This window comes from Diabrotica undecimpunctata, chromosome 2 (assembly GCF_040954645.1).
Source record: "Diabrotica undecimpunctata isolate CICGRU chromosome 2, icDiaUnde3, whole genome shotgun sequence".
In the NCBI taxonomy this organism is placed as follows: Eukaryota; Metazoa; Arthropoda; class Insecta; order Coleoptera; family Chrysomelidae; genus Diabrotica; species Diabrotica undecimpunctata.
Genome location: NC_092804.1, coordinates 68098281 through 68121325, shown reverse-complemented (window position 1 = coordinate 68121325; position 23045 = coordinate 68098281). Strand labels below are relative to the sequence as shown.

Below are 23045 nucleotides of genomic sequence, written 5' to 3'. Positions count from 1 at the left end.
GTTGGTAACAATTATTGACCAACATTTAATTTTAAATCCAGTAGGCTCTTTTGTATGATTTTTGCGAAGAAAGTATTTCCAAATTATTACATTATTACGATTAAACATTTAATAATAACTTGTTACTTAATACATACTTATTAAAATACTTAAATATGGAAGCGTTAAACAATGATCACATCATGCTAATATTAAATAAAATGAAATCTAGTGTAAATGAAACCTATCATCAGAAATGGACAGCCGAAGCAGGATCAGAGTGTAAGTACCTAAGTAATACTTAGTAAGTATATAATTATATCCTGAGAGTTCAAATAATATATTACTCAGATAATTTATAAAAATATTCATTCATTTAGCCTATCAAATCTAAGTAGGTATGTAAATTTTTTGTTTTTTTTACAAGAAACCTGCCATTCTCAATATTACAATTTGTAATATCATCAAAAACGCTTGTGGTCAACCTTAGTAAATAATGGGGTTTTTTAAAGATTTTGCATAGACAGCAGTTGATATTTTGTATTTAAATATAATTTTTAAATATTCTTTGTGGCGTTGTGCTAGTAAGATTACGATAGGACGCAAAACAAACTTATTATTTACTCTCTTTAGTGCTGCATTAGATAACAGGACAACTTTAAGGTGATATCTCTTGGTGTTTAATCTAGGTGTGCTGTTGATGTGATATTTGTAGGAAATACTTCAAAAAATTTTAAAAGTAATAGTTTTATCTGCATATTGCAGAAATTAACATGCTTCAATATATGGGAAGAGTAATTAAAATTATAGAATTAAAAATAGTTGCATCAGAAGAAGTCCAGATGTTAAATCAATTGATGTTGAAATAAGAGAGGATTGTTTAAATTGGTTAGGGCATGTTCAACAAGAATTAATAATCATCCAATGCGACGAATCAATCAGTAACCAGTTCCTGTGAGGGCAGAAGAGGAATTCAAAAGAATCAGATTGACATATATTTAAAGTCGTTAGTGAGAAATTTTTGGAAACTAAGAGTGCTCAAAATAAAAAAAATCGGGTCGTTTATAACTGGAGAAGAAAAATAAATTCAAATTATTGGTTAATTATCAACACTCCGTTCTCGTCTAGTGATTCTGAATTGTGGCTATTCGCATTTAACCGCGAAGAGGGTAGTTACAAAGGTTTTATCTTTATAAATTGATGATGATACAAGAATTAAACGAAGGCAATTGCCAAGGCCAAAAATTAAAGAAAAAAGAAGGAAGTAATGGCAAATAAAATTGCGCAATCTTAAATATTTATGGCATATTTGTTTTATTGATAAAGCTACTTTTTTTGATTGGTTAAGTGTATTTATAGACTAAATCTAAGTCAGACAAAAATTTTCGAATAAAATTGACTGACCGTTAATTTGTATGCCGCCGTATGATAATTTGATTTTTAGATGTATTTAGTTTTCTTGATGATGGATGAAACGATATCAGCGTCGCATCAGCGTTTTTATGCTTGCATTTACGCCTCGGTTTCGTTAAACCAGAAGAACCAGTCACTTTATTTCGCAGAAGAATAAAAGTGGACTGTAATCAATCGTTCAGAATATTATCAGTATTATATTATAGTTGTAGCGACGGCTTTTCCTATTTTTATTAGTTTTATGCTACGCCTTTCTTGTTATTGGTGGTGCTGAGCATGCTTCTGTTATGTCCCGTTTTACATGATTCGATCATTCATTATGTAATAATTCTATTCATCTACATCCCATTTATGTTTGGTGTCTTACTGTTTTCAAATCCTTTTGTGTAGATGGAATGGGTAGTGTTTCTGATCACATTATTCTGTTTCCTTGTACTCTTGAGAAAATCATTCTACCGTTTTTCTTCCTATTTCACTATTTATTTTATTGTATTCTTCAACGGTATATGTTCTTTTTTCCACAAGATCTAAAGTTTTATAAGTCATTCGTTTTTTTTTAATTTCATAGAGTTTTCTTTAGATCATTAATGACAAAGTTTTTAATTTTTTTTTATTTTCTTCCAGTTTTTATAAACTTGTGTTAGATAATCTTCATTTATTCCTTGAAATTGATTTTTTAATTTGCTGTTATCATCAATACTTTTTTTGTCATTAACTTTGCTGTTTTTTGCCCTTTGTCTGTTTCAGTATTATACTCGGTGAATTGTGGGCTCACAGGTCTGCTCTTTGGTAGAATCCGTTCTACTGCCAAACTCATGAGCCTATTTGTTGCACACTAAATACTGAAACCAATATTTATCCTTTTTGCTGGAGTTATCGCAAACAAAGCATCTGTCTTCAAAGTCGACCTCTGTCAACTAGTTGTCTTATCGGTTGTTCGGAATATTTTTAGCCATTGAATAATCGAAATTGATTTCTTGTAACCACATACAACAGTTTTATCATTTTTAATATACGACTCGTTAGATTCCTTTCTTGGTCCTGGTAAGCAATTCGATGTCTAGTTTAAGGTTCAATCAAAACCAATACACATATTACCCGACATGGATCTATTCATCATTCTCTTTGCCTGTATCCACATGCAAGGTCGGCTTCGCTAATTACATTTCTCCTTAAGTTTTTATCTTGGGCCATACCAATATCAATCCCCTTTACCGACATGTCCCATCTAAGCGTTTCCTCCCAGGTCTTCTTTGGCCTTCCTGTCCTACTCCTACCAAGAACCAGCAAATTAGCAATTCTTCATATTGTATGATTAACGTCTCGACGTTGAATATGACCAAACCATCTTAAACTATGCTCTCTCATTTTGGCATCAGTTGGTGCCACTCCTAGACTTCCCGCAATATACTCATTCTTAATTTTATCCTTTTTTGTCACTCCACTCATCCATCTAAGCATTCTCATTTCCGCCACATGCCTTCGTTGTTCCTCTTTCTTTTTAAATGCCCAACATTCAGGTCCGTAAATCATAGCTGGTCTTATGGATGTTTTATAGAATTTTCCCTTCAACTTCATTGGAATTTTTTTGTCACACACCCTATCGATACACCAGCTACGAGATATAGCTTTAACAATAAGTTCGCAATTAAGATACCAGGAAGGGAGACTGGAATAAAGGTGTACCCATACAAGCTGCTGCTACCTGGTACACGGATGGCTCAAAAACATCGGAGGGTGTGGGAGCCGGCATAGTAGGGACAAATCAAGGGATGCATTTTCCCGTAAGTCTATCTAAGGATGTGACAGTTTTTCAGGCGGAAATAACGGCAATCCATCACTGCGTGGAAGAAATAGAAAGGCAGGAAAGAACGTTCTGTTCAGTTGCCATCTTTACAGATAGTCAGGGAGCGCTTAAGGCACTCAATTCTGTAAAGGTCAATTCTGAGCTAGTATTGGATTGTGTGTGTGCCTTAAATAAACTAGGAGACCGTAGCACGGTTACGGTGGTCTGGGTACCGGGGCATGAAGGTCATAAGGGCAATGAAAAAGCAAATGAAATGACCAAACAAAGCTCATCAATGTCATTCATTGGACTGGAACTCTTCTGCGGCGTTGCAAAGACAGTAACAAGAACGGCTACAAGGAAGTGGGTAGCTCACAAATCTCTGGAATGGGGAAGGAATTCACCACGACAAAGACAGGCGAAACAGTTCATTACAGAACATTCGCCAAAATTTACGGCAGTCCTAATAAGCAAAGACAGGAAAACAGTCAAAGCCATAGTAGATCTTCTAACAGGGCACTGTAAGCTGAATAGGCGCTTGAAGCTGATGGGATTATCAGATGATGACCTGTGCAGATTCTGTCACCTTGAAGAAGAGACAGCAGAGCACATTCTATGTCAGTGTAACAGTCTGGCAAATGTGCGGTTTTTGCATTATTAGAAGAAAATCCACCCGCAAATAGCTACATGGAAGGTACAGTCTCGATGCTATTAGACTTTTTAAAAAGGGCCAGGCTAGAGAATGTTATCTAGGACTAGAGGACCACAATAGATCTGAAAAGGCGCAGTGGAATAGACCAAAAGGCCACCTCTCTAAATCTATCTCTCATTCTTAATTTTGTCATTTTTTGTCACTCCACTCATCCATCTAAGCATTCTCATTTCCGCCATATGCATTTGTTGTTCCTTTTTTTTGACTGCCCCACATTCAGGTCAGTAAATCATAGCTGCTCTTTGTTTTATAGAATTTTCCCTTCAACTTCATTGGAATTTTTTTGTCACACAACACACCAATCGCTTCCTTCCATTTGATCTATTTATTTATTTATTTTTACGCACAACAGGCCGTTAAGGCCTAGGGCATTTTTTTAAACCATAATCCTAATATTAACTAATTACAATTATTTTAAACAAAACTTTAACTTAAATATGTATATACAATATTCTTATCTACTCTGAAGGAACTGGTGTACAATATTTCTCCATTTGCTTCTATTTTGTGCTTTTTTTTTCCAGTCCCTCACCTTCATGTGTTTAAGGTCTTCCTCCACTTTACTAATCCACCTCGTTCTGGGTCTACTTCTTCTTTTGGGGCCAATTAATTTTCTGGTTATTACTAGTTTAGGCATTCTGTTAGTTGCCATTCTTTCCACATGTCCCAACCATCTGATTCTTTGTGCCTTGACGAACTTGGTAATGGTAGATTCTTTGTATAAAGCCATTAATTCATTGTTGGTTCTTCTCTCCCAACCATCTTCTGTGTTCCGTCCTCCGAATATGCGTCTCAATATTTTCCTTTCCCATTTTTCCAGAGTATCCTCTTCCTTCTTATTTAATGTCCATGTCTCACCGGCATATGTTACTGTGGGTCGAATTACTGTTTTATATATTCTGAGTTTACCTTGTCTAGAAACGTATTTTGAGTTCAGTAGGCCTCTTAAACTACCTAATTTTTTATTCTCTTTTGCTATTCTGGCTTCGAGCTCCCATTTCTCTTTTACATTTTCATCGAAAACTACACCCAGGTATTCAAATTTGTCCACCCTTTTAAAACTATAGCTTTTGCCACTTACAAACCTCACACTAAAGTCTTCTTTTTTTCCTTCTGTCCCTCCCATGATCATATATTTGGTTTTGTCTTCATTTAGTTCCAATCCGAATTTCTGTGCTTCTTCGATGATTTTCTTCACAACTCTTCTTAATTCTTTCTCGGTTTTTGCTAGGATCGTTAGATCGTCAGCAAATGCCAAGCACTGGTGCTTATTTTTCATGATCGTTTCTTCCACCTTCAAGCTGCATTTTCTGATTACAGCTTCTAACACTAAGTTGAATAATGTAGTGGATAAAGGATCCCCCTGTCTCAAGCCTTTTGCGACCGTAAATTGATCTGATATGTGACCCTGCCAACAATTTCACACGTAAAGTTATTTAGTGTCATTTTAACTAGCCGGATCAGTTTCTTTGGCATACCCAAATGTTCCATTGCTCGATACATTTTGACTCTATCGACTCTATCATATGCTTGTGTAAAATCCACAAACAAAACATGCAGGGGAACTTTACCTTTATTAAATTCCATTTCATCTATCTAACCCTAATTCTACTGCATGCATCTCCATCTATTAACCCATTACTTTTAATACTAATTCTAGGTACTTAAAACTATTACTGTTAATAATCATTTGACCATTCAAAGATATCATTTTATTTGTAGTAACTCCATCTTAAAATGAACATTCCAGATACTCTGTTTTCCTCAAGAGTTTGTCGATATTTCGGTTTTTTCACATATCCGTCTATCAATTACTCTCTCTCATATTTTCAGTGTGTGACTAAGTAGTGTTATGGCAGTGTAGTTTGTAAATTATTATATATCTCCCTTATTTTTGTAAACAGATACTAATATACTACTTCTCCATTCATCTTGCATTTGCTACACTTACACAATTCTATTAAATAATGCTGTCCACACTTCCCCAGGAATATCATCTGGTCCAACTTCATTCTTCTTCTTCTCGTAGCACTACAACCCGGGGTGGGTTTTGGCTGACTGCACAACTTGCTTCCATCTTGAACGGTCATCCATAATAGTTGGGTCAGTGGGTAGCCCCATTGTTCTTAGATCTGACCATATATTGTCTCTCCATCACATTCGTGGACGTCCTAAGGGCCTTCTTCCTGTGGGGGCTTCCTCCCATATTAGCTTGGCAAGGCGGTTATTAGGGTGTCTATGGACATGGCCAGCCCATCTTAGACATTGGGATTTAATCTCTTGGATTATATCGCTCACTCTAGACATCTGCTTGACCTCAGCATTTGTTCTCATTCGGTATTGGTTGCTATTAATGTCGTGATAAGGCCCAAAGATTCTTCTGAGGATTTTCCTCTCAAAACATCATAAGTTTTCTTTCAGTTTCTTTGGTCAGGGTCCACGTCTCACACCCATACATGAGCACCGGTCTAATCACTGTTTTATATATTGCCTGAATTCTTCCTTTAATCTCTTCCACGATATCGTTATCTGCAGTGATTGTTGCTCCGAGATATTTAAAACTCTCCACTCTTTCAAAGTTATATGGGTCTATTGTAACATTTTGCCCTATTCTATCTCGTCCCTTTTGTCTGTTGATGCACATGTATTTGGTTTTCTCTTCGTTTACCCTTAGACCAGTTTTCTTTGCCTCTAACTCCAATTTATTAAAAGTCTCCTTCACATTGGTTACTGTGTTTCCCACAATGTCAATGTCACCTGCGTATGCTAGTAGTAATTTTGGTCCATTTACTGTCAATTATTCTGTTTTAAGTTGTGCTGCTCTTACTACTTTCTCCAGGATGATATTAAAGAGGAGAGGTAACTTCTTTACCTTTCTTTATTTTTTGAACTGCTTGAACGACTTCCTCGGTTGGTATCTTGCTGACCATTTTCATTACTGTCTCCGTTAACTCAACTGGTTTTCTGCCAAATTCTTCATATAACAATCTGTCAAAATAGTTTTTCCATCTCTTTTTTACATCCTTTTCGTGAACTAGTATTTTATTATTTTCATCTCGGATACATCTCATCTGATAAAAATGTGTTGCTTTCTATGCCATATCTTTGGCTATTTTATATATTTTTGTTTCTCCTTTCCTGATATCAAATTGATCGTATAGATTTGTACACGCTAACGCTTTAGCTTTACAACAATTTTGTCGTTTATTGTCTGAATCATTACCATGTTATTCTTAAGAGTAGTTGCCTACGATCAGTGTTGAGAGAGCCAGATGTTTCTGTTCAGTGCTAATTTTGTCCCGCTTGAGAAATAATCTGGGACGGCCTATTTTTGTCAATAGATAATGGGATTCCCTTCAATCCTTTGCTGGAAGCTATTATTTGAAAACTGACAATTAAAATATTCAATTGATTAACAATTTCCGCTGTAGAGGAAATCGAAGAAGATATTTTCGCAATAAAAATGTACGTCATCAGAAATAGAAATAGACCTGATCGTGGATTTTTCCGATAGTTTTGGATTAGTTTTGTTCTGAAAATAATACTATTTTATATAACTGTAATTTAAATTGTAACTTAATAACTGTAATTAAGTTACTAAATTATATTTTTTAATAGGTTACAAACAGGACATTGTGAAGTTAGATTTTAAAATAGAGTATTTAAAGAACGATATTGCACGAATTGAAGAAGATATAAAAGAAATTACACCACAGATTGAGATGTTGGAGGACCAATATAAGATGTAAGTTGTCATTTTTTATCAATAGCAAACTAAAAACCAAAATTGCATAAGAAATTCTATATTTGATTGTTCGATTTTTAAACCGACAATAATTAAAAAAAAGCATTTGTTAAAATTAAATAAACCATCTTAATTTTTCATCCTCATAATTAGTTCGAAAATCCTTTGTGAATCTGGACCTGCTCGCAGAGAAGTCGTCACTCCCGTCGATTCCTGGAAAAACTTCCCTCCATCTTCTGACCGTTAGCTCTTCAGCCCCATATATCAAAACCGGTCTTATTAAGTTTTTATAAATGTTAAGCTTTACTGCACGTTTTCTGTTTTTATTTTTCAGATTTTTTTAAGACCATGGAGAGTTCTGTTCGCTATTGCTATGTGTCTTTTTACTTCATCGCTTGTAGTGTTTGTTGTGTGTACTAGTGATCCAAGATATATAAATTCTTTGACTTGCTCAAAGGTATAGTTGTTAATTTGGATTCTCTGTTGAGAGTTTTTAACAACCAACATATATTTGGTTTTTCCTCGTTTACAACAAATCTCTAGGGCTAGTGAAGTTGCTCCCAGATCAACACTCAGATAGAATTCCGTACGGTTGTCCTTTGGCTGGGTGAAGTTCATTCTTGGTTGTCCAGGATGAAGAAGAATATCCTGGCTTGCTAACCTGAAAGCATGGTATAGAAAGATTTCAACACAGCTATTTCGTATAGCAACCAACAAAGTCATCATAGCCAGAATGATCGCCAACTTTCGGAACGGACAGGCACCGTAAGAAGAAGTCCTTTGGCTGGGTGAAGTTCACACCAGATCAGCACTCTGACAGAACTCAACTCTATCTTGTGGAGTACGCTGTTTTCTACCGTTGCCTGTCTTCCATCTCCGGCGCCCATCAATAGAAGTGGAATTTGGCGATAGAAATACTTGCGTGCAGACCGGCAGCGATAGCTGGCGATGCACATCGTTACAAATTGATTTTTCGACAGTTAATTCGCATTGGTAATGTCCAACAATATCCTTTGTAAAGAGTCTCTATAGTTCTTCAACTATCAAGATGATCACTCTTTTTATGCACCGGGTATATTACCCCCTTTAGCCACTCCTCTGTTATCTTAGTCTTATACTAATCTATTTTACACAACATTAATTTATTATAGAATAACAATTTATTTTAGACTTAACAGTACAAATTTATTGTCAAGACTAACTAAATCTTAACTCTTGCTGTATTTATATATAGGTAAAGTAATTCGGTCCCGAAATTTCTCGACCGACTTTGCTTCTAGACCTAACCGTAAATTTCATGAGTGCTGTTACTTTTGACAGCTACCTGTTCTTCTAGTATGTTCCATGGCAGTGTTGAAAGTTGAGTCACTTTTGGCTAGACTTGGCATGCTGGATCGGCGGCATGACATTGCCTCCTCCTTAAGCGATGGTTCCTCCTGGAACTTTGTCAGGACTGTGCGTTCTTTGTCAAGAACCCTTGTGCGTCTTTAATACTGACCGCGATGGTATAGGCCAGTGAAAAGTCATCTGGAAGTGCGAGTAGATCTTGGTTTTCTTCAGTGGTAACACCATGTTTTGCTTTACTGGTACCTCCATAGGTCCCCATGAATTCCTCAAACGTAAGGTCCGTTATATACCATGTGACCATGTTAGAAATAAAAATTTTTAAAACATATGAACAGAGATCGTCAACTTTTATAGAAATGATTAAAAATGGAAAACATCTTATCTTGGACATTGGACATACTCAGATATAACAGATATAACTTCCTTCAATAATGGAAGGAAAAATAGAAGGAAAGCTTGGTCCTGGAAGACGACAAATGATCTGCTGCGTAACATCAAGGATTGGAAAGGACTAGGACCTAATAAGCAAAGCAAAGGATAGAAATATATTTGCAGAAGTCATCACCAAACTCCATTAGAGACGGCACCCAAAGAAGAAAAAAGGACATTTTTAGACTTATTTGTTTCATTCGCTAAACATGAAATGTTTAGTGCAGTAATTTAATACGAAAGTCGTAACCTTTAGCAGCCATCGCATATTTGCGATTATTGTACGAGCAGTCTTCATATTTTAATTATAATGTAATAAACTAAGTTTTTTGAGTTTGTCAGGAAGCGATTCAGCTTTTTCAAATTTATGAATAAGGTGAGGTTGGCTTAATAAAATTAGTTGTACAATATTCATAACTAGTTTTGGAATTATTCTTAGTCTCTGTCAGTGCCAAATAAAAATTTACGTCTATCTGTATTTTTCCATTATCTTGAATCGCCGAAGAACATCTTTAATGTCGCCCGTTTACATTCACTAGTCTCCAAGATCTATATTTCTAATCTTTACATTTCATTAATGACGTTGATCTGGTAGCAAAGTCACACAGTAAGCTATAAGTGACATAGATGAATAATCCGCCTCATCTCATTCAAGAATAGGATCACTTTTTCTGATTGGTACGTGCTTTGTACATTCTAGGTTACAATTTTCCCCTTAGTCATCGAAAATCTGCTGGAGACTGAAAGCATCGCCTTTAGGTTTTTTTTGTGGAATTTAATGAGGTGACTTCCCGTTCTTTTCCTTATCATATGCTTTCAATTTTATTTGGTGCCGCTTTTTGTTCTATAGGTATATAGAAATACGCCGACTAACCATTTTTAATCCTGCTGCTACTCAGCACTAACTTTCTAACTAACCGGTGTGTGGCATGTGATTGCCTTGAGAAGTCGAGTTAGTTGAGAATTTGAGATCATCTCCAGTTTATGGCTCTAATGGATAAGAATCTTTCTTACTTTTTGTTGTCATATAGTTATGATTATCTCCGTACACTATGTTATCTGTTTATAGATTAATGGATACTTATTTTATAAGTCAAGAATCATTAATTTTTCAAAAATCACATATAGAATGTATAACTGAAAAAGCAAAAATCCGTAAAGAAGAATGTGATACTATTTTAAGAAAGTATACGGAACAATTAGAAAGTCGCACAAAACATTTAGAAGAAACAAATCCAACTTTTAAAATCTTAAGGGAACTACAAGTAGAACTAGGGAAAGAACAATTTAATATTAAAATGTTTAAATTTAAACGAAAACAACAAACATGGATTGAAGAAACAAAATCTAAAACAAAACAAAAGTTGTACTATCAAGATTTTATTCTGTTCGCCAAATCATGGCTGGAAAAGAAAAGTTATGATGAATCTATAAAAAAATTTCAAGAACTGAGTATAAGAGAGAAGGAATTAATGAAGAAGTTGCTGAAACTCAATGAAGAATTTAAAGAAAAACAAAAATATAGACATGCCAGAAAAGTCGATCAAAGAAACGAGGTATGCTGTCACTGTTTAAAAATGATTTTTTTGGTAATTTTTTTGTATTTCAGGAATCACAAATTGCCCTAGAAAAGTTAATAACTGAGACATCGTTAAAACCCAAAAATGGTAAGTGATTTTTAATACATTTAGTCGGTTAAAAATAATACCTATTAACTTGTTTATAGATATTGACTTAGAAGAATATTTATTATATAAAATTTTTTTTTCAGATAACGATTTTTCAAAAAGATCCTTGGAAAATCTAAACAATCTGTTTTTAAAACCAAATTATGTTAGCAGTTTGCCGCCAACTAAACAATTCCAGAATGTAACAAAACTTAACATTTTGGAAAACAAAGTAATTAGACCGCGCAATGTTGAAACTACATTGGGAAATGAAAATAAGAATAAAGAAGAAAAAAGTAAGGCGTTAAGTAAAAAATTACAACAAGTCGTACATAATGTACAACATATGAAAGATAGACAGGCTTCCTTTAAAGAAAATAAGCTAAAAAAATATTCCAGTTCAAAACAGAGTTTTAAAGCTGATGGAAAAAATGAAGAGAATGGAAGTAATAATAGTGCTGTAAGTGCATTAGAAGTATATTATTTCTTATTATTATGTTTAGATTTAGTTTATTACTTCTTTATAATAAGTAAAATGTAGAATATAGAAAGCTAGGAGTGTTTAATAGAATGTGAAAACACTGATTTGTCTTCACTTCTTCGCTGGTTCACTGGTAAATAGAATTGAATTGAAACGCTGTGGACTGTAATTTCGTTTAATTGTAATAGAAAAGATGTTACACGTCTAGGTATGTGTATACTCTTACTTCTTACTTCTAAAATGGAATGAATGCGCATAACCAAGCGCGTTGTTGACATGGTTGCCATTTAAAAAATATCAAAAAATCCGAACAAGGAGTGCATTCAACCATATGGCCAAACTCTTTAAAAGCCACAACCTTAATCTGGAGATAAAAGTAAGGCTCCTACGGTGTGATATCTTCTCAATATTATACTACAGAGTTGAATCCTGGACACTCACGGAAGCGATGGAGAAAAAACTTGAAGCCTTCGAGATGTGGCTATACAGAAGAATCCTAAGGATGTCATGGACGGACAAGATAACCAACGAGACTGTACTACGAAGAATGGGGAAAGAAAGAGAAGTGATGTATACGATTAAAAGGAGAAAGTTAGAATATCTCGGACACATATTGAGAAACGGCCTTAAATAGAGATTACTGAAAATAATCCTTCAAGGCAAAGAACTCGGAAAGCGAGGAATTGGAGAAGAAGAATATCGTGGTTAAAAAACCTGAGGAAATGGTTCTCCACACCAACAATTAATCTATTTAAAGCATCAGTTAATAAAATAATTATAGCCAGAATGATCGCCAATATTTGAAATGAATAGACAACAAAAGAAGAAGATGTTTAGATTTAGTTTGCAAATGTTTTAAACTATTGTTGAATTTGCGGTTAGGATTCGAACGAGTACGTATACGTATCACTTTGTGAATCAGTGTTAAAACTGACTCTTTACCACTGTAAATACCAGTTTTTAAAATTATTTAAATATCAAGAAGTAATGAATACTAGTGGTGTAAAGTTTTGAATATCAAGAGTAAGGTTTAATTTGATTAAGTAAGAAATTGTTTATTAATAACATTTTAACTTTCTAACCAAAATATATTCAGCTGTGTTGACATCAAAGGATATATACACTGTGCAAAGAAAAATTTAGCCGTAAAAATACACAGTTTGTATCCAAGTAATACATGATCAAGTGTTAGGCAGAACATAACTATTAATGCCCACAACTTCAAAATAGTAAAGGAGTTTAAATATCTGGGAGTTGTAATTACAGATGACAACCTCATAGAAAAAGAGGTCTCAACAAGGATAGCTGCAGGAAATAAAGCATTATACTCCTTATCATCATTATTAAGATCTAATCTTCTAAAGCAGATAGATGAAACTCAGTTTGGCTTCAGAGGAGGCATGGGTACAAGAGAAGCATTATTTGCGTTGACGGTACTCTTGCAGAAATGTCGGGAATATAACAAGAGTGCATATGTATGCTTCATAGACTTTAGGAAGGCCTTTGACCGAGTGCAGCATATGACGTTAATAGATGAATTAAAAAACATCAATTTAGACAAAAAAGACATTGAGTTTATTAAGGCTATATACTGGAACCAGAAAGCAGTAGTAAAGGTGAACGATATAGAAACAAATAATATACCGATTGCGAGAGGGGTTAGGCAAGGATGCGTCTTGTCTCCGACGCTTTTCAACGTGTACTCACAGGTCATATTCAGAAAAGCCTTATGGGAAAGAAAAGAGGGAATAAGAATTGGTGGAGAAATCATAAACACCATGAGATTTGCAGATGACACGGTAATTATGGCTGAGAGTATAGAAGAACTACAAACTTTACTAGATGCAATAAATAGTGAATGCATTCAAATGGGACTTGACATCAACACAGATAAGACCAAATTTATGATAGTATCAAGGAGTCCAATAAATAATGAACAACTAACTCTTGGTGGACAGCAAATAGAGAGAGTGACAAAATATAAATATCTGGGAGCTTACATCAACACAGAATTAGATCCAGACCAAGAGATCCGAGTACGAATAGAAATGGCAAGGGCAGCGTTCTTAAAATTCAAACAATTGTTCTGTGACAAAAATCTGAATACTGCGCTGAGACTGAGGTTTGTTGAATGTTACGTCTGGTCGCAACTATTGTACGGGGTAGAAACATGGACACTAAAAGCGCAAATAGTTAAAAAGATTGAAGCCTTTGAACTTTGGATATACCGGAGAATGTTAGGAATTCCATGGACTGCCAGGGTCACCAATGAGGAAGTGCTGAGAAGGATGGGTCGAGACAAAAAATTGTTGAGAACGATAAAAGTACGCAAGACTGCATACCTTGGACACATACTAAGAAATAATAAATATAGTCTTCTGCAGGTCATCATGCAGGGTAGAGTTGATGGCAAAAAGGGAATAGGTAGAAAGAGGAAGTCATGGCTGCGAAATATTCGAGACTGGACAAACATGACTGTAGACGAATTATTCCACGTTGCAAAAGACAGAGAAGATTTTAAAAATGTGGTCGCCAACCTCCGTTAATGGGGACGGCATAGGAAGAAGAAGAAGAATCTTCTAAAAAGACAATCTAAATTAAGACTGTACATGTTAATTATTCGCCCAGTTGTTAATATAAAAGTGAAACATGGACTCTACATCAGTGGGAAATAAATAGCTGCTGGTATTTTAAAGGAAGGTTTTCAGAATATTTGGACCTTAAATCAATGAATTGACAGGAGAGTGGAGAAGGCGCCACAATGCTGAATTGGTGACTCTGTATGGTACTGATAAATCGTCAGTCATATAAAAGTCCCTCTCTCTCTTCCTCTCTCTCTCTCTCTCTTTTCCCCTCACTATCTCTCTTTCTATATCTCTATTGAATTGTGCACGTTTTTTATTTGATGAGTTCGACAGATAATCCATTCTTCTTTTATTTGTTTCTTTTAGTAGTTTTTCGCGTTCTTCGTCGAACCATTTTTTCCTTTTTTCTTTCGATATATTTATTTGCTGCTTCTGTAATAGTTCTTTTTATGGAATGCCATTTCTGGTCTACATATTCACTTTCATTTTCATTTATTGCCAAAACCTGAAACCTATTTCTTATTTCTAGTTTATATTGTCTTCCCCTATCTTCTTCTTCCAACTTCGCCACATTCCACCTTTCGATCTTCGTCTGTTTATATATTGTTTGTGTTGCAATTCTGGTTCTGAGCTAAACTTTCACGAGGAAATAGTCCGTGTCGCTATCTGACCCTCTCGTAGTTCTTACGCCTATTATGCTGTTAGAATGTTTCTACTAATCAATACATGATCTATTTGATTATTTGTTCTTCAGTCGTTTGATCTTCACGTTACCTTGCAGATTTTTTTTCCAGCAAACTGAATGCTTTTAATGGCCAGGTTACAGTCTGTCGATAACTGTGATAATCATTGACATAAATACATATTTACTCTCTAAAACAACTGAACAACTTAAGAAAAAATGAAAAGCAAATGTTGGAATACACTGAAGAAATGTCAGCCAAATAGTTAACGAAATAAGAGCGAGAAAAACCTTCTAACTATAGCGTACGCTAGAAACTAGGTGAAATGACTTTTTAGAATTATTCGACAGGTCCTTCTTGAAGTCGTGTGACGTTATCTATTTGTCCGTATGTCGCTCTGTTTAACTCCTACTGTCTTGGTTCTATTGGTACAAGGAATATTCCTTGAATTTGGGGTTAATAGGTCAAAATATAAAAATACTAGCTGACCCGGCGACTTAGAATTAAATAATGTCCCAAAATTCAATTTTTTTATTGTTACATTGCATGTTTACAATCTACCCTATAGGGGAGAAGGAGGTTACTGTGGACCATTTTTACTTATTAGCAAATTAAAAAATATGTATAAGATTCTTATTGCTGAACTTACCTCACATATTTACTGTAAACATCAACTCAACTTTCGATGTGAATATTTTATTTGTATCTTTCTTAATAGAACAAATATTTTGATTCAAATCGGAATCAATAATTTGTCCACAATGACCCCGTGGTGGGGTTAAAGTGGACAGAGTATGGGGTTATAGTGGACGCATAGTAAAACATATACAGGAATACTGAAAACTTTATGTTAACAAAAAGAAACTACGATACATTATAAGAACTGAAATTAATATTAAATGAAAATAATCTTCCTTGCCTTTTCGTGCCAGTGTCTACTGGGTACTCCAAAATTCCGACAATATCGTTCTTGTCGACAACTGAGACATCTTCAACTTCGGGAAATACGAAATTATTCACTTTTTTCCTTAAAAAATTAATTTGTACCTCCACATCTCGAATATCTACGATTTGGCCAACATAGTGTGTTACCGATTTTTTACCCATAAATTTTACAAGTACGAAATCATTTTTCTCCATTTGTTTGTCCATAAAAATATCGTTGTCCTGACCATCATCTTCCATCCAGCCTTCATCCTCTGATTCAAGTATTACTTCTGTAGAAGAATTGGAAGAGGAAGATTCTTTCCTACTCCTTTTTGGTTCATAGGAAAGAGATTTCTTCACTCTATTCTTTTCTCGCATTTCAGCTCTTTCTTGCGCACGTCTTTCCTTCAAATCTTTAGCCTCTTTTTCAGCTTCCAACTGATCTTTCACTGGTGTGCTCGTGTAAATAGTCGACTTTTTATTTTTTCTTGCTTTGGAGTTTGATGAGCGATCTGCTTTTAGAAAAGGGCGGCAGCTCTCAGGAGTAATTACAGCTGTTGATGTAGTTGCTACTGATGGTGAAAGCGTAATGGGAGCTACAGGTAGCAGTCTTGTGGAGATTGAAGCAACTTCTAATATTCGCTCAGGATCTTCAGGATTTCTTGGGTTCATTGCTGTTGGTGGTTCTTGATTCCTATCTGTTGTTTCGGCAGCTTCATAATCCTCATCGGTGAATACAAGACGATTTATTGGCCATAAACCAGCAGATCTGAATCCAGATGTTATATTCTTCATTGTAAATGCCACAGGAAAAGCAATACCACACAGTTGAGCAACATCATATATTTGTATAGGTCTGCCTGGATGATTTTGAAGCCAGTCTCCCATTGCAACCCGTAATGCAGCTTACGGCTGAACTGTTAAGAACCATATACTGCAACATCTAGCGGCTGTAGTTTGTGGCTACAATGTGGCGGAAACGATAAAAGAGTAATTCCAGATTCTCTAGCTAAGTTTATAGCTTCCAAACTTATATGACTTGAATGATTATCCATTAATATCAGTAGAGGGTTTTCTTTAGAAGCACTTAAGTGCATTTTTATGTGCTTTAGTACTTCTAAAAATAATTCCGCAGTCATATAGCCAGACTGATGAGCCAGACCAATGCTCCCTATTGGTGCACCATCTAAGAACCGGTCTTTCATATTCTTCCTGGGGAATATGAAAACTGGAGGTATTGCTTGTCCAGTGGCTGTTATAATTCCGCACATTGTAACATTTTCACCGCGTTCTTGAGAGGCCACAGCTCCTATTTGTTTTTTTCCCTTTTCAGCTATACGTTTGGGTGGTGGTAAGACCGTGGGTATATAAAAGCTAGGGTACAAGCCTGCTTGTAAGTCAAGCCATAATGTAATCGAGACGCCTTCTTAAGATAATTGACAATGTGTTGTTCTTGTTCATCAGAAAATATTTGGCGACCTCGAAATTTATTGACGCCAGAAACATTCAAGCTAACAATTTCTAACTCATCTTCGTTACCTGAATCATCACCAGAGGGTATATTAGCATCTTGAAGGTTCCTCTTAGCCAAAATGGCTCTTTTGTGAAGCATACTTTTTTTCAATTCATATTTCTCTGCAATATTTCTCAAGCTTCCTTTTTTTCTTAGGATACCCTTTATTGCACGCTCTACAACTTTTTCATCAATATCAGCTCTCGCCGTTTTTCTACTGTAAGTCCTCATCTGAAACAAAAAAGCGATTTTTATCACATGATTTTTGGAAATATAATCATTTGTGGGGTTAGTGTGGACAGCTGATGATTTGTCCACACTAACCCCGAACGCCATGTTTGACAGTAACAATGGAATGACGTTTCGAAAAATGATAATTTTATCTCATTCCATATCAAATTTAGTAATTAAATATTCCAGAAGCCATACACTAACTTAGGTATACAATTAGTTCAATAACTTCAATTTTAGTATAATTTTACTTACCGTGTGAAATAAATGGATACAACACACAAAATCACTTTCTGTCACTGGCGGCCATATTATAGAAAATATTTCAACCAACTTTTACGTGGTGTTCGGTGGCGTTAATAGTCACTTCCTGAACAGACTGGGCGGCAGATTTAAATGCGAGTTTTTAAATAATTAACTATGTCCACACTAACCCCATGTCCACACTAACCCCCCTCTCCCCTACACAGAGTAATAAGTAAATAGTCTGTTAGTAAATTAACGTGAGCTAGGGTCTTCTGGCCCTTAGATTAATGAAACCCGTTTCATAAGTTCTGGCCATACTTTCTTCAGTCTTCATTCGGCAAGTGATTGGGTGAATGAATTATTTATCAGTTCGTTGTTCTGATCAGTGGTGGGATTTTTATATTTTATTCAATGATTCTTTATTATGTCCTTGATTAGTGAAATGATCAGATCATTGTGAAGTGTTTGGTTAGACATATACCATGGAGCTTTACTTATCATACGGAGTATTTTGGATTGGAATGTTTGAAGTATCTTTGTATTTGAAGATTTACTGCAATCCCATAATTCTATTCCGTATGCCCAAACTGGTATGAGTATAGCTTTGTACAGAAGCAGTTTATTTTCAAGAGATAACTGAGACCTTTTGTTAAATAGCCAGTTCATATTTTTTAGTTTAAGATCTGGTTGTTTCTGTTTAGTTTTAATGTGCGTTTTCCAAGTGAGTTTTTGATTCAGAGGCAATCCCAAGTATTGGACAACTGGTGTTATGGGAATCGGGATATTATTAATAGAAACTTAATATAATAAGGAACAGTCTGAAAATAGAATCATGGCTCCACCAAAAATGTTTTTGATTTTAACAAATATCTTTCAAATTTCTGTCCAGTGTCTGTAATGACCTATTTTGGGCCAATGTACATTTGTCCCAAACGAATAATTTGCATACCTGTAAAATCTCCGCCATCGTGCTATATTTAGCGATGTTGCAATCTGGTATTTCATTGATTTGTATGTTTAATCGTAATTTTAAGGCAAAATGTGCAGTTCGTCCGCCTTCTAATAAAGTTGCAGATATTCCAGATGAAGCCTACGTTAGGGTTACTGCGATCTGATCATTGCCAATAACAATAAAATTAGTAATGTTGTTTCTGTCTCTCTTGGAGCATTAAGGAAGTAAATGCCACCAGATCCAATGTTCACAGCGTCTGTCAAAATATCGTACGGAATCCTTTGTTGTTGATTCTATTTTAGAAAATTTGTATGACTTATTTCGGCAAATGCTTCAGTGTTGAATTGTTGTTCTCTTTGTAACTGTGGTTCTCTTTCATAAAGTAACAAAGGAAATGAATAACATTTATTTTAATGTCAAATATTATTTGTTCATAAATTTTCTTTGAAAGATATAAAAATCTATGTCTTGATAAACTAAAATAAAAAAAATAAAAGAAAAGACAGATCAAATGACAGACCAAAGAATTGAATTGGCATTTTACAGGTCTATTAACATTCGTCATTTAATTATATTTTATTCTATATTTATAATTAAACACTGACATAATGATCACTTTTTAAACATGATTTTATCATTAAATATTGTTAGTAGATCGATATAGTGTTTCAGTAAATTAGTAAATTGAAGTTGAAATCAGTAGATCTACTGAAAAATCCGTAGACCTGGTAACCCTGACTGAGGTAGTAAATGGGAAACGTACAGTCACAAAACATGGCGGTCACATCGAAACTGGCTTCACTTTTCGAAGGTTTATTAAATGAACGTTACCTGTCCTCTCTCTTTCCTTTTCTAAGCTCCAAACCGTCTCATTGACATATCTTTCCATCTGATATATTGTGTTTTGTATAAAACTTAAGAGGTCTCTGGTTAAATGAATTTAGAGGTAATAATGAAGAAAAATGCAATATTTTGACTGTAAATAAATTAGTGAAAAATAGCAAATACAACTGTCAATAAATTACAAAATTAACTGGTCTTAACGCATACTGTTGTCTGTACAAAGAATATAGACTCACCTTTTGAAATATTGATGTATTCGTGGCAGCCAAAAGAATTGGTCGCGGTGCGTCACGACACCAGCCGAGGCACAGAAGGAAGGACGCCCCGTGTTACGCTCCTTTCACACACTAAGAATTTGAACGTGCGATGGTTTGAACGCACGATGACATTCCAATAGTGACTCAAGCAATAGCATAGTACCTTTCACATTACACGGCGATTGAGACGTTCGGTGAAATCGCCGTGTGTAGGCCGTCCACTGCCACTACAAACAGACGGCGCCGTGTCGTGCTTACGACCCTAGTAGTATACGTGACTTAATGTATCCTTTTACATGATACGGTCATTCAGTCGCACGAAGGTACCTTGCTGGGTTGTTTGGTATATTTTTTATTTAAACTTTGCGGCTGTTAAGTAGGTGATGAATATGATTCTGAATGAATGAATCTGAAATTGATAGTGAAATATTAATAACATTGGTTGAAGCAAGACCTGTTATTTGGGACAAAAGAATAGAAATATATAAATATAGAAACTTGACGAGAAATGCTTGGAATGATGTGTGTAGTGCACTTTACAGTGAATTTGAAAAACTAGGTGATAATGAAAAAAACGCATTTGATAAGTACAGCAAAATTATTTATATTTCTGATAACAACAATTAAAATTATATATTATAATACATTTTATTTTACATAGTTGCAATTAACGTTGAATATACAGGGTGTTCCATAATATGTGTGAATATTGTGCTTAGTGTTCGAAAGTCAAACGAATATACACAAAACATTGCCTCGTTATATAGGTACAATGTTAAAAAATAAATACAATTCTTTTTATTCAGTTCATAACCCTTTTTTAGATATAAACCGAAATATTAAAAATTACGCACAAAAGCGAAACACCGTGTAAATGCTATAGTCTATAATATGGCCGACTAAATTGTAGTAATATGTAGGTTTTAGATAAATTATATTTTACCCATTTGCCAAGGAAGGCTTCCAACGCTTGACATAAAATACTGGCACATAATGTGTCGTACGTTGTTAGCTGCCAGACCTCCTCGTGTTGTAGGATCGGTAGGAATGTCTTCAAGTCCAACGATCGATGTAGTATCTTCAACCAAGTAACCGACGGCAACCAGGCGGCGCAAACAAGTGGATGAAGTAGAGTTAAAAATTTTAAAGGTGTTGGAACCGAAAGCCCCTGAAAAACCTTACCCGAACATGGCATTTTTTCAAAGTTTGCTACCCCATTTGAGCAAGTTTAGTGGGGAAGAAATACTTGAGTGCCAGATGGCGGTTCTTAAAACAATATCAAATATAAACAAAAAAAAAGGGTCACTGGCCATCCCCTACAATCCAATGTAGACACTAACTACTGGCGTTCCCATCCCAGTTACTCTTCCTATTCACAACTATCCTTTCACAACCATTCCTTTTCACAACATCAAGTCCAACAATATTTTCAACCAACAAACACTACATCATTTCTTTTTTTCATTTATGGTTCAATTTAATAAATAAATAATAAACTAATTTTAATAATTTCTGATATAACTGTTTCATTTTCACATTAAAACCATTGAAACACCACGAATTACAATCAACTTATTTTAAAACATCTAACAGCCAATATTTCCACGGGTTTACAGTTTCTCATTTTTGTAGTTTGACGCTGAATGACTTCTTTCAGTTGACCATGTAGTTCGTCAAATGATGAAATTGACATACGGAAATAACTGAAAAATTTTAATTCATCTTTCCTTAAATCTTCAAATAATGTGACAAACATCCCAACATCGTATCTTTTTGCGTTAATAGGATGGATCTAATGAATTCGGTCATTCTTATTTCTCTTTTTTCGACGATAGAGTAACCACAACGCTATAATTTGATTTCACTCCATATCTACACTGCACCATTTATTTTACGAAATTACATTTAGTGTTATAAGGTAAACGACTCGGTTAAAACGGAAGTACGGCAGCAGTGACGCCTTGTGTGAAAGCACAATCAATTCTGAACGTGCGTCAAAACTACCGAACGTCAAAACCACCGAACGTTCATATTCTTAGTGTGTGAAAGGAGCGTTACTGTTCTCTGTTTCGGTGTTGAAGTCGAAGTGTCGTCTCCAAACTTAAGATGGTCAGAATGAACCCTCTAACCGTTACGTGGTGGTCCGTATACCAAGAGGGTATACCAATAAATCACTCTATTGTATTGCGATTTTGAGTGGCGATAATTTAAGTTAATTGTCACAGTAATACGATACTTTACTCTTGTGTGTATTGGCGACACAAAAATAACAAAAGAAGTCAAATTCTCCGTACTTAAAACATAATGAATGAGATAGCCAGTTTAACAATTCGATTTTACGAAATAACAGGAAGCAATATATTTTAACAAAGTCGTTAGAATACAACATTGAATTAGATCACATTGTAGTACAGCAAAAGAAAAATATTAAATGTAAAACATGAAAATAAATACCACATACTTTCCCAAACATGTTGAAACTTCATCTTTATTATTTGGAGCCGTAATACTAAATACAACTATGTCGTTATGTCAATCTATCAATACTGACATTTATTTTGCTTCCTTTGTTAATCATAGTTTGGCGCCATCTATTAGTTATACTGCGATTTAAAATGACGGAAAACGGAAAAACTGTTTTTTACTTTCTTCCATACAATTTTTTAAAAATAAATTATCTTTTACATAAACCTTGTCCTGATAATAACAAACACAACAAAAAGAATTATCTAATTGGGTGCAGTCGTTATGAAGTTATGCGCATATAGTTTATATAGATATACAATATACATATAGTATAGTTTTTCATTACAAAGTAAATAAAATTATACTTTTTAATTTTATTTGACTAATTCTAATATTACTGTTATTATAATATTCTAGTAGGAATTTTGATTTTACTGTTTTATTTAATAAAATTATTTAATTTTTTTATTTACTTTAAATAGAGAAGCAAACTTGTTGCCCCTGTTCCAATCGGTGCAATTCAGAACGTTAACAGAGATATGAAACCGTCTCAAGAATTGGAAACAACTAAAAATTTAAGTCAAGACCATGACGCAATGAATTTGCTATCGCAAGAATCTGGTTGCAATATTCAAACAAAATTAAGGGAGTTTAGATATGATCCGGATATGTCCCAGCAAAGATTGAATACTAATCAACAGAAGCGATTTACTGAGCGTAACCTCCCAGGTATTACTGAGAATACATATAACAAGAATGAACAGCATCAATATTTTTCTGGTA

At 34.7% G+C, this 23045-nt stretch overlaps 1 protein-coding gene across 2 annotated transcripts in view; it reads left to right on the top strand.

Annotated features, from left to right (window-relative positions):
- Positions 1 to 26: 26 nt before the first annotated feature.
- The window catches only part of LOC140434656 (uncharacterized), a 36431-nt gene continuing 13412 nt past the window's right edge, over positions 27 to 23045 (top strand). For both annotated transcript variants that reach the window (XM_072523071.1, XM_072523070.1), the window contains exons 1-6: positions 27 to 261; positions 7509 to 7635; positions 10481 to 10967; positions 11021 to 11078; positions 11183 to 11538; positions 22745 to 23042. In XM_072523071.1, coding sequence (XP_072379172.1) covers positions 156 to 261; positions 7509 to 7635; positions 10481 to 10967; positions 11021 to 11078; positions 11183 to 11538; positions 22745 to 23042 — 1432 coding nt within the window. In that variant the 5' untranslated portion in view covers positions 27 to 155. The remainder of the gene's footprint in view (positions 262 to 7508; positions 7636 to 10480; positions 10968 to 11020; positions 11079 to 11182; positions 11539 to 22744; positions 23043 to 23045) is intronic.